This window comes from Haliotis rubra, unplaced genomic scaffold, assembly GCF_003918875.1.
Source record: "Haliotis rubra isolate DU_JTF1 unplaced genomic scaffold, ASM391887v1 Scf743, whole genome shotgun sequence".
In the NCBI taxonomy this organism is placed as follows: Eukaryota; Metazoa; Mollusca; class Gastropoda; order Lepetellida; family Haliotidae; genus Haliotis; species Haliotis rubra.
In genome coordinates, this window is record NW_025767461.1 from 194,948 (window position 1) to 208,735 (window position 13,788).

Below are 13,788 nucleotides of genomic sequence, written 5' to 3' on the forward strand. Positions count from 1 at the left end.
AAACGGGTTGAACAAGTTGGTCAAACAATATTTAAGCTGACAATCAGTCGGGATATCTAACTGGCGAATAAGTCTAAAAGCTGTAAGCATTGCCTTAGAAGCTTGGTCTGACCATCTTTTTATAGCTTTACAAAATCTTCCGTTACCACAAAATAGTACACCAAGATAAACATATTCTTTAACTACTTCCAATGTTTTACCAAATAAAGAAAGATGTAATGTTTTACGTACATATCCCTTAGAGAAAATAACAATCTTTGTTTTACTTAAATTGACATTGAGTCTCCACAATTTACAAAACTTTTCAAAGTGATATAAACATTGTTGTAAACCTTTGGGGGTTTCAGATTAAGGACAGTATCATCTACATACAACAGAACTAACAACGTTATATACACATTCAAATTACTCTCAACCAACATATTTACAGTAGCAAGCCCATCTACCTTATGTTCTTTCAAAAATAGCTCTAAGGCATTTAAATAAATAGCAAAAAGAAATGGTGATAGGTTCCCACCTTGTCGTACTCCTATTTTACATGGGAAAAAGTCTGTTAGTTTATCATTATGTAGAATACATGATTTTATTTGTTGATACATATTAAAGACAAATTTGAAACATTTTCCGCTTATACTACTTTTTATCATTTTAGCCAAAGTCCATGTCTCCATACGGTATTAAAGGCTTTACTAAAATCAACGAAAGCGCAATATAACTTTTTATTGTAATGTTGGTAAATATCAATTAGAGCTTTAAGAGTATAGACGTGGTCAATTGTTGAGTAATTATGACGAAAGCCAGCTTGCGCTTCGCTCATAAGATAAGTCTTTTCAGAGAAATGTTGTACCTTACACTGATAATAGACGTGAAGAGCTTACTGCAACTGACAATGTAATTCTCGGGGTCTTGAGGGCTACCTTTGTTCTTAAAGACAGGATTTATATAACCCACAAGCCATGATTTGGGCGTTACGCCACTGTCTAAAATAGCATTAAACAGCTTTTATTATATATAACTGTGTTAACCACATCTGTGACAATAAAATAAAGTTCCATGGCTACGTTTTGTGAAATATATCCTTGATAATTGCGGTCTATCCTACGTGTTTCTAAATCCGTCTGTATGTTCTACGCCCTGGCTTGTCTCAATGGTCGAAAACACCTATAGAGCCCAGTTTTTCCAAAATTGGAAGTCAAATGTTGATTCAGGTTCCAAGGGGGATTATTATAAATATTTCAAAACCCAACCAATCTTAGAAAAATATGTTCTTCTTCCCAAACATATATACTACCCAATTTTGAAGCTTAGAACATCTAACCATAAATTACCAATTGAGACAGGCCGATGGTTGGGCATTCCACGTGAAGATAGACAATGTCCACTTTGTGAATCAAACGCTGTTGGAGACGAGTTTCACTACTTGTTTAGATGTGAAGCTTTTCTCCAATTTCGACGTCAGTCTCTGAACACTAAATACCTAGAATTTCCAAATTTGTCCATCTTTAAGAAACTCTTGTCTACTACCAGCATAAGCGACCTTAAAGGCCTTTCTAAATTACTGAACCATGTATTTAATGCATTTACAAAATGAAATATTGTAATTATCTTACATCTTTCTATCGTGTAAGCTGCTGTCTTGTATATTATGTAAATTTATATACGCTTATCTCATGTACCGCCGTTGGCGGTTTGTAGAGAATAAAGAGGTTGAGTTTGAGTTTGTACACAGGCATCAGAACACTGATTGATGCTTTGATATAATCATTACAAATACCATCAAGGCCACAAGCCTTGTTATTATGCAAACCTTTAACAGCATTAAGTATTTCTGTTTTTGTAATCTTACAATCTAACATTTCACAATTAGGTACATTTGATAGGGCAAGACCAACATCATCGTCTTCACAAGCATTCAGATCTTTAAAATGGTTAAATAGTGTGTTTAAGCTAATCTTTTCAGCGCTCGATTTATTTGAAAAGGATTTTAGAATTGCCCAAAATGTTTATGACTTGTACGTGACAACCAAAACACCTAACACTTATCAAAATATTTACAATTATTCAATTCAATTCTTTATAACGGAAATAGTGTAGGCCATCGGCCCATGACTACACTACAATAATCAGTTGTCAAGACGTGTTAGCAATGCATATATAAAGATGATTTGATACATTTATGTTTAAGTTGTTTTACCTATCAATACTTAGTAGAGATACTTTTATCAGCAGAATATGTACACCTATCCTAACTGTTACGACGTAAATTGTAATAAAAAACGCAAATACTAATACTTGCAGCAAATTGTAATAAACTTGACGTAAATTGTAATAAAAACGTAAATTGTAATAAAAATTGACGTAGATTGTAATACGCAAATTGTAATAAAAATTGACGTAAATTGTAATAATTTTAGTTGTCGTAAAATGTAATAATTATTTACGTAAATTGTAATAACAGTTTTATTCACTCATAAATACGCGTGTGTTTGTCTTTTGTTGCATTTCATACATCATATAAGCTTGTTCGGGCGATAATTCAAGAAAGAAATGATGGATTTTGTTCAAATTTAGCTTAAACAAACTATTTAACCAGAGTGCTTGCATCGACCACACCCCCGTTTTGTGCGGATATATCGTCAGCCATTTGTGTCAAGATCGTTTAGTTGAGAGTCAAAATCGGGTTTCAATCGACTTGCAGAAATAACAATAAAGAATTGGAAGGTGTCATGAGTGGTGCTCGATAGGCCAATCATCCATGATTATGTTTCCATTAAGTTTTAATTGATTGCATGCGGTGGTACCGTAGCGATCGGCAAAGCATTCGGGTGGGGTGCACCGAAGTGTCCGGCCTTGACATGATGTATTGTACTGTGAAGCATTTCGAGTCTGGGGTTATCTCAAAAGCAATATTTTTTAATTCATTAATCCTCGCAAAGACACTAGGGCCTGTGATGTTACTGAGGTGATTTTCCATGCTTAATGTTGAGTCAAAGATGAAACCTAGATTTCGAGCATGGCTTTCTGGTTGAACAAACGTGTCTCCAATTTGAACTCCAGGAACCTTGAACTTTGATTTTGTTTGTTTGGAGCTGATGATGAGAATCTCAGTTTTGTCATCGTTCAGTTTCAGAAAATTACCGTTCATCCAACATTTGATCTCAGCTATGCAATTTGTTATTGTCTGCAGGGTATTCTGTACAGAAGATGCAGTTAGTGGCTTGAATCCAAGATATAGCTGAGTGTCATCAGCATAGAGATGATAACTAAGATTGTGGGCTGGGGCTGTATCACCAACGGGTATGATATATACAGTGAACAAGATTGGGCCTAGGACTGAGCCTTGTGGCACTCCAAACCTTAATTCTCTGCTCTCAGACCTTACCCCATCGATGATAACTGATTGCTTGCGTCCTGTGAGATACGATTGAAACCGTAATAATGCATCGCCAGTGACTCCAAGACGTGACGGGAGTTTCCAAGAGAGTGGAATGGGTATATCTAACACACTTACATGCATGTAGAGTCGAGGGGTGGGTGGGTGTTCTAACGGGTATATCTACGAGGGACGTTCAAAAAGCAGTCAGCCTCACCTAGAATATGATACAAATGCAGCTGTTTTTATGTTTTATTTTGCTACATATTATCTGTCAGCCTCAAGCAAATTGGTTTTGCTATGTTGCAGCCTCACGATCCCCATTTTGTGTGACTTTGTATCTTGGCTTGGTACTCCCAAAACCGTAAAATCTGCAAAAAATGCATCACAAACTTCAGGAAACAAAATATGCTATGTTTGAGATTGGTAGAAGTCGGCTAGAATCAAACTTAGATATTAAACTGCACAAAAAGCAATTTGAAACTACAATCGCTTGTTCAAATAACTCCCCCTTCTGTTTACTGAAAGAACTCGAGAAAGAAATGATGGATTTTGTTCAAATTTGGTACCAAGGTTTATTGACGGGATTTACCAACACCACTTGAATTTAGTGACCTTGAGGTCATTTTAAAGGTCACAGCGAAGGTGTAACAGTTTTGCAAATGTCAAGCTTGGTAGCCGCGAATTCAGGGAAGAATTAATAGATTTTGATCCAATTTTATATAAAGGTGTATTGGCGGGGAATCCCAAAAATATTTACACCTGTCATAAAACTTCCCAAAATATTTACACCTGTCATAACACTTCCCAAAATATTTACACCTATCATACTACTTAACACTTCATAACACTTCCCAAAATATTTACACCTGTCATAACACTTCCCAAAATATTTACACCTGTCATATCATAAACCTTTACTTCCCAAAATATTTACACCACCTGTCATAACACTTCCCAAAATATTTACACCTGTCAAAATATTTACACCTGTCAAAACACTTCCCAAAATATTAACACCTATCATACTACTTCCCAAAATATTTACACCTATCATAACACTTCCCAAAATATTTACACCTGTCATAACACTTCCCAAAATATTAACACCTATCATACTACTTCCCAAAATATTTACACCTATCATAACACTTCCCAAAATATTTACACCTGTCATAAAACGTCCCAAAATATTTACACCTGTCATAAAACTTTCCAAAATATTTACACCTGTCATAACACTTCCCAAAATATTTACACCTGTCATAACACTTCCCAAAATATTTACACCTATCAAAACACTTCCCAAAATATTTACACCTGTCAAAACACTTCCCAAAAATAACACCTATCATACTACCTATCATACTACTTCCCAAAATATTTACACCTATCATACTACTTCCCAAAATATTTACACCTGTCATAAAACTTCCCAAAATATTTACACCTGTCATAAAACGTCCCAAAATATTTACACCTGTCATAACACTTCCCAAAATATTTACACCTGTCATAACACTTCCCAAAATATTTACACCTGTCATAACACTTCCCAAAATATTTACACCTGTCATAACACTTCCCAAAATATTTACACCTATCATAACACTTCCCAAAATATTTACACCTATCATAACACTTTCCAAAATATTTACACCTGTCATAAAACTTTCCCAAAATATTCACACCTGTCATAAAACTTCCCAAAATATTTACACCTGTCATTGTGTTAGGGAGAGTAATCCCCGAACACCAGGTGTGTCCTTTCTTCTGGACGTCAGTGTATTCATATAAGGGCTAGCCACAGATTGGGTTGTGGAATGTGACAATGCATGTGTTTCCAGTGTGACCACTCTCATGTTTTCCTAACCAACATCTATGGCCCCGGTTATAAACGATTTGGTCCTGAATGCCATGAAACAAAAGAAACAAAAGCCTTCAGAACAACAGGAGATTGTTTATATGTGGTTGTAAAACTTTCATAACGCGAAGACATATTTCCCCGCGAGATGTATCTGATATATTTCAATTTATTTTAAAACGAATCACTTTGCAATAATATATTCAATAGTTACACTTGTGATTCGTTTGATGACATATAATTGATTATGTTGTCTTCATGAAAACAGAAAATGTTTTGTAATGCTATGATGTTCTTACAAAAATATTTTCATCTATGCTTTATTGTCATGTTGTTTTTGTGTATTGGCCTCGTGCAAATACACTTCCTTTTCTCCTTCCACTTCGCCATTAACAGTTTCGCTTTTTTTACAGAATGTAATAGTATAAACTGGGGAATAAATCAAGAGGACATGAGCCGATGTAAGTTAACCGAAGTGAGAACTTCAATTTTGTCACATAAAATATCCATTACCGTACACTGACATTTTGTTTCATTTTATCACTGTTGTGTTTCCTTTAGATGTACCTTATCTCAGAAGAAACTTGTTATAAAATTTGAAATATCCTATAGTTCGAGACGATTATCTTAGATGAAAACTATATATCTTCCCCAAAAGAAACGCATATGTGGTTTTCGAGAGAGTCATTCTGTCAACAAGAAGACACAAAGATACGTGGAACTTATATGTCTGGATAAAGTGAAACAAACTTCATCAAACATTCTTTTGCAAAACTGTGGATGTGGCAGTCACGTCAGGGTCACTACTGTGGTCAAGTGTGTACCACGTGTGTGTCCACCTTTGCCTGAAGTACTTACTGTACCGGATCTCTTGCCCATGGAACCAAAACACCAGGGATGACACACTGCCCATTCTTCCTGAAGGGCTGACACTTCCGACACCTTCCAAATCTGATTAAAAGGAAAACGTCAATAAACAAACGTTGGGGGAGCCAATGATGATGAGACTGAAGCTGTTAAAGTCGAGTACGTGGAGTCACAGTAATGTAGGACGATAGTCCCAGCTGAACGACTTGTGAAAAACATAAACTTTCCAAAGTGACCTGTGACACATTCCTGGACTTGCGCGTGAGAACTGCTTTCAGTTTCCTAAGACAGGGAATACTGCAGAAGCCAAAGGTCATCGAAACAACTCCATCAAGAACAAGATGACCTTATTGAAACCTTTTTCATTGAAAGAACATCTAAGCTAAATGTCCACGTACTTTCAATCTACGATCATATATAAACATTGTTACCATCAAGGCGTTTCTTTTTGCTTTTTCAGACCTTTGCTCATGTTTTCGGTCACTAGTTCGCAGTCCCCCATCTCGATAGTTTACAGCATATTGTAATATTGCTGAAGCTACACTTTCTGCACTCATCATGTCAACAGGTGAAGTGTGAATCTCATGTGCACATGTTCCATTATTCTTTCAGCAGACTTTGCAGAACAATTTCAGTTTGATAACGGCGCCGCTCCATTACTCATAGAAGGTACGTTATAGCAGATCCTTCACTTTACAACATGTGTGATTGTGTTGTAAGGTATTGATTCCCATGCTGGAACCAACAATTTAAAGGAATTAACTGTCAGGAAGTTTACAAATTTATACAAATGACTACAAAGGTATTTATAATTTAGGACAATTTAGTACAAATTCAAAGGCAATATGATACGAAAGTAATGGTTTTAGCAATAAAGACAGAGATGGTAATAGTCACCTCCCTGCAACATCGAGAAGTTTCCAGACTAGGCTGAGTATCCAGGGTAAGAGTGACATCCACACAATTGCCGGTCTTCTTGTAACGTGAGATGTGACATGAGATGAGCGGCTATAGCTAGTCCCCTTTATATACACAAGAACAGGTTCAGGAACTTCCCTTAGGTAGCAGACCTAGACCCCTGGGGTCAGGACCATGCAGTACTTTCCAGATCTTTCTGACTGAATCTAGTACTAGTCTAAATTTAGCAGACCACTGTCCCTTACTCGTCGTGTTAGGCTGCACACAATAATGTGGACAGGCTCGCTGCCCTGGTTCGTGGCGTGTTTCCGTCCCATGGTAGCCTTTTTACAAGCCATTGTGATATAGCTGGAATATTGCTGGATGTGGTGTAAAACAACATTCATTGTAACAGATGTTGCTGATGTTCATGTGTTATGTGCCTGCAGCATTCACGGACGAGTTGTTACGGCAGATGACAACAGAGCCACACATTGATCGGCTAAGCATGGAACAGGCACAGTACCTCAAAGACCGCCTTAAGGGCCTGTATGCCTTCCTTAAAAACCACCCTGCACTTATGGATAGAAGGCTAAAGGTTGGATCCAGGAAACCACAGATACCGCAGAGAAATAAATATATACCGCAGGTTGGTACAATTTCAAAATTTTCACGTTTCAGCTGGTGAATTTATTTAGAGTGAGTATCAGGGAGAATACGTATTTCATACCTGGACACGTCATCGATTCATTGAACGGGGGAATACTGGCATCAAAATCATCGGACGTTTCTCACCCAGTTGATGTTTCTAATATCTACAGCATGTACGCCTCTTTGCTCACTGTATACCAGAATTCCTTGAATAAAGGCCCGGTCTAAGAACCTTCAGAGAGGGAGAGAGGATTTAACAATATTCAAGCCAGTAACACTGCGGGGAACTTCACACATAATACCCATGTGGAAAACCTGGGTCCTCACCCCAACAACCTTACCCTCACCACCCTAATTTTTACCGCTTTGGAAAAGACATAATTAAACTAAACTAAACGCTGAGTCAAACTACGCACCGAACACATAACTTCAGATCAAACTGGAAGATTGCCACGGTTTAAAATCGAAATACAAATGAACGAACGAATGAATGGTCAATTTAAAGATATATCCGGAGATTAATCAATTTCATAACACAGTGTCCCACAAGCTACAACATTGTGACATATTTGTATGATTATTGCCACGAATGGTTCCCAGTACTCTATACAAGTGAGCATCAACTGAGCATCACCTGATACCATGGGCAATTTGTAAACTTTTAGTCTAAACAGGTGGTCATACCCCAGCATACTGAAATGGACAAGGTATCTAAAACACTATGGAGCTCATGTTCACGTGCAGCCATTCGCATTCTAGTGTGAATTTCATAACGGCAGTGTGTACACAACAATGTTCTGAACTAATTTATAAGACAAAAGTACTAAAACTTAACTTTTGTGCCATGGTAAGAGGAAGACTTTCAGCAAATACACCATGGCAAGTTATTAGCATGCGTGACGCACGGATGTCCTGTCTCAGCTTCGGTGTAAACTTGAGTGAGTGAGTGAGTTTAGTTTTACGCCGCACTCACAAATTTCCAGCTATACGGCGGCGGTCTGTAAATAATCGAGTCTGAACCAGACAGTCCAGTGATCAACAGCATGAACATCGATCTGCGCAATTGGGAACCGATGACATATGTCAACCAAGTCAGCGAGCCTGACACCCCGATCCCGTTAGTCGCTTATTACGACAAACATGGGTTACTGAAGATCAATATTCTAACCCAGACCTTCACGGGTAGTGTGAACTTGAACATTAACCACAAAGTTATAAGTTGACATGTGAGGAAGCACTTAACCACAGGTGATGTAAAGGATCACCCAGGGCCTGGAAGAAGGATGAAGACCGATGACCCGTGCCGAAGGATTGCACCGACAATGCAGAGCAGGAGTCGAACCCTCCACCATTACCGTCAGAAGGAGGTTGTGGGCTGATGATCTGTGGGAATCATTTCATGGTGATTCAGGGATGGTGTGTGGTTGCGTTTTGTATGACTGCAAATTGGATCTCATAACAGTAACGGGGCCACACAATGGTCAACTTTATCAACAGAAAGTACTGGATACCGCTGTCGTGCCACATTTTGATGGCCATCCCCTTGCCAGGCGTCCGACGATCATGGATGACCAACACCATCGAAGCATTACCATGGCCCTCACGGAGCCTCGATATGAACCCAGTCAAGTCATGTCAAAGTCAAAGGTCTTTTATTGTATCAAAGGCATCCCATATACAAGTTTACATAAATACACTGGTTGAGAATATACCGATTAGTAGATACAGTGGAAAAGATACAAATTCATTTAACAATTGGTGGTAATCAGGAGGACTTTTTAGAGTAAGGTAAATCTGAAATCCCAGTCAACAAGTTATTTCTTAGGTCCATTCCATGTTTTACAAATAGAGATAATCTAAATATTACATCGGCATCATTCGATGACAAAATAGAAACAAACCCTATTCTACTCATCTTAGATGAGAAACATTCTGGTATATATTTAGTTCGTATTTCTGCATAATGACATTCAAAGGTAAAATGTATTTCGTCTTCTATGGCAGAGTTACATAATGGACAAATTCTTTGTATTCTTTCAAGTGATATATTCCGTCCATAATTAATCATTAGTTTTGACAAGCCAAGTCTGTATTTAATATATATATTTCTTAGGTTACTCTTTGTTAAAACTAATCAATATTTGTCAATAAACGTTTTGTAAAGATCATAACGTGAACTGTTTCCTAAGTTGGATTGCCATCTTTGATAGAACATATTTATTGCTACTTTACGAAAATCATTTAGAAATAGATATAGATCGCCAACAAATTGATTAAATCATACAAACCCATATCCATGTGAGAACCATAGTGTCCTTATATGCGATACCCATGTAACCTTACCGATACTATCAAGATGAAAGAGCATGTTATAAGCTATTTTCGGAAGCCGATGTTCTGGCATATGGATGATATTAAATCAATATTTTAACCACTTTATTTGCGAGCTAATGTAAAATGGGTATCTATCACATTCTCCATATATCATATTATTTGGAGTTGCTAATCCAACACAAAGAAACTTTTTACATGCCAGTAGGTGAATTCTTTCTAAACATTCAAATCTTTGGTAACCCAACACTTCGGATCCATACAATAGAATTGGCTTTTTTTTTTGGTATCAAATAATTTGTAAAATACATTTGGTGTAATAACTCCAAGTTTATGCGAAACCGACATCATATTAAGTAAAGCTCGTTTCTCTCGCAGTGATAAGTCAGAAACACATTTGTCCATATCCATGTTGAATTAAACATTATACCAAGATACTTATAACCATTAACTACATTAATTCGTTGTTCATTTAAGTACCATCTCTCCTTAAAATTTAAAGGGCCTCCCTTTCTGAAAACTATAATTTCTGTCTTATCTAAATTTACAGATAAATTCCATTCCTTAGTGTATTATCTAATACATTCAACTGATTCTGTAGACCAATCACTGTGTCAGATAGTAAAATAACATCATCGGCAAAAAGAAGCATAAGGATTTCTAGGATGTCAGGATACATTTGTAAACCATGCTTACCGTTACTTGAAATTTCATAATACAATTCGGTAATGAAAAACGAAAATACCAGAGGACTCAGTATACATCCCTGACGTAAGCCGGACGGACAATCGAAAAAATCAGTAACACCATAATCACTACGTACACATGATTTGAAATTTGAATACATTGATTTTAGAGTATTAAACATCTTCCCTTGTAGACCAGCTTTTCCCAAACAACAACATAATTTATACCGATCAAGTGTATCAAATGCTTTTTTTAAAATCAATAAAAGCAACGTATAATTTGTGTTTACGACGTGATAAACATTTCTGAACTACACTATTTTTTTCGAACACCAGCTTGAACTTCCGGTATCTTATCTCTCATATTGGCCCAGTTAGTAAGTCTATTATATAAAACAGCATTAAAAACTTTCCCAAGGACACTCATTAATGATAACCCTTATAGTTGGCAGGGTCTCTCGGATCGCCTTTTTTATGTAAAGGGACTGTTTCTGAACAAGACCAACTGCTGGGAAATATTTGATTATCAAAGAGTTTGTTGAAACATTTATGGAGAAATGGCATTATATCAAATTGGGAACAATTTAAGCATCTCTATCAGCACTTGATCGGGTCCGGCAGATTTTCCGTTTTTCAACTTGTTTATTGATGATGTAATTTCACGTTCAGTTATATTAGAATTTAGAATGAATGCATCAATATATGTGAACTGATCTGAAAAGATTTCATTTTCATCATCCAAGTGAGGAGAAAAAACATTGTTATTTGCAAAAACATCTTTAAAATGGTAAAGCCATTATGTTTTCGTTATAAGATTATTCTGTTTGGATTTGTTTTGTAATGATCTTATCTGTTTTCAAAAGCTAGATTGACTACTTATGCTTCTATGCAATCTTTCTACTAATTTCTTACATGAAATGGATTTAAATTTTCTGCAACAAAATTTATAATGATTTCTTTGTCTACAATATGCTATTCTGTTAGCGACAGTACTTTGTGTTCTAAATCTCCTAAGTGCCATACGTGTTTCTCGTTTCGCTTGTCTACATTCTAGATTTAGTGTTTTTTTTATTATTAGCAGTTTGCGAACTATGTCGGACTAGCTTTCTCATGCAGCTAGCAGAGTCTGATACAATCTCGACAAAGTGACTAATTGCCTTTTCAATAGCATTATCAATTTCTTTTAGGAGCATTTCTTTGTTTTCAGCAATCTTATATCTCAGGTTATCAAGAAACATATTAGAATAAGAATCATGCCATACAATTTTCTCTGATGCTGTTGGATCCATGCATGAATCATTGTTACACCTATTACCTATATTTGGAAATTTACACATCAATTCTAGTGGGAAGTGATCAGAATCAGATCGATCACCGATACTGAACTTATTGATGAACTGAAAAAAATCAGGTGAACTTAAAAAAATAGTCATTTTCACTGGAGCCATGTTGGCTACAATAAGTCAATTCACATTAGTATCACCATAGTCTCGTCCATTTACGATGTAAAATTTAAAAGAATAGCATAAATCCAACAACATTTTGCCAGATCTATTTACAACTGTATCATGTGAAGTACGATCTTCAACAAGGTCATCCTCCTCATCAGGGGAAGGGGTAGTATGCCTGAGGGTATCGTCGTGATTGCTAATATCAGGGTTATTTCTCTCACCTGTTCTCGCGTTCATATCTCCACAGATTAAATTATATGAATTTGAAAACATTTCATTATTATCTATTCTTCTACTTTTACAATATTACACTTGATGGTTACATGGTTATAGTATGGTGACCCTAATGGGGGCACACAGGTACATAATAAATTCACATTTTTGTCAATGCTAAATAAGTCTTTAAATAAGGAGATACCAATTATGTTGTCTCTGTCTGATTGTATAACATTATAGAAACTCCTCAGTGTTTGACGTACGCACAGACAAATACCACCTGATAAACGTCCGTAGTTGGATAACTAAACTGCAGGACATTAGAAAGTATCATACACACGAAGCCAGTTGTTTCCTGGAATATTTACAACAAATGTCTCAACAAGTCGAACATCTTCGGGAGTATATTGAACGCCACGTTCGAGTTATATATCCTCTTGGTCACAATCTGGAATTGGCAGTGACGCTCCATGAGGAATGGCAGAGAATTCCGTTGCTGAAAAATGGACGCTGGATTACCAGGAGGAGACTTACAGATGGCATCCGTGCGATCGGTGGATACACTAGACATTGATGTGGTCATACAATCACAGCCATCATTATTTGTGATATGTGGAAGAATCACATTTTGGCGTTGTCAACGTGACCATACCTTTCGGCATTGTTGATATTCACTTTTTGTGCATCCTCTGAGACTGCAAGCAAATTGTTACCAAATTTCTGTTTTGTTTTTGTTTAAAACAGTAAAATAATTTACATTTACCTATTTAACATGTATAGTGTTTTTCAAAAAAAGTGGGTGGTTGATTAATCCTCGCGCTTGTCTATATGTCTACATATGAATAGTAACAGGACACTTTACTTCGCCCAATATATAAATATCTGTTTTCATTAACGGCAGTTATGTAGGTAATGAATATCCAATGCCACATCGTTAAGAAGGCGACTTGTTCAGAAATGAAAGCAGGAGGCTGTGGTTCTCGTTGTAATCTGAACATCATTAGCTGCAAGCAATTCCAAGAGTGTCAAGTGACACGAGCCATTGTTTCTTTTTGTGTGAACGACAAAGTCTAAAAGTGTATCAGATAGTACCATTTGATAAATGTCAGGCAGTTGCTAAGAGGACGTAAATACGCTGAAAACGTAGACGTAAATGTCAGGATTAGATTAACCTAACTGAAACTACACTATTATAAACTAATGACGTCCCCCGCATTATCCAGTGTATCATATCTCCCATATTCGTGATATTTAACCCCTTATCAGTTCGGGACCATTTGTAGAACCACGTTAATATATAGTCATGACACTGCTTCGTATTGGCGGGATACATCCGGGCATATGGACTCTACAGCCTTAGTTATCCCCGCAACGCGGGTGTGTGTGAGAGTGTGTGTGTTGGGGAGGAATTCGTCTTTTCCGGAGCAGACCATAAAAACCGTTCAATATTTC

At 36.7% G+C, this 13,788-nt stretch overlaps 1 protein-coding gene across 1 annotated transcript in view; it reads left to right on the forward strand.

The window, feature by feature from the left end:
- Positions 1-13,788, forward strand: part of LOC124259946 — a 48,682-nt gene that overhangs the window by 15,197 nt on the left and 19,697 nt on the right. Inside the window, exons 2-4 of the mRNA XM_046694168.1 lie at positions 5,651-5,698; positions 6,717-6,773; positions 7,451-7,650. Of these exons, the coding sequence (XP_046550124.1) occupies positions 5,651-5,698; positions 6,717-6,773; positions 7,451-7,650 (305 nt within the window). The remainder of the gene's footprint in view (positions 1-5,650; positions 5,699-6,716; positions 6,774-7,450; positions 7,651-13,788) is intronic.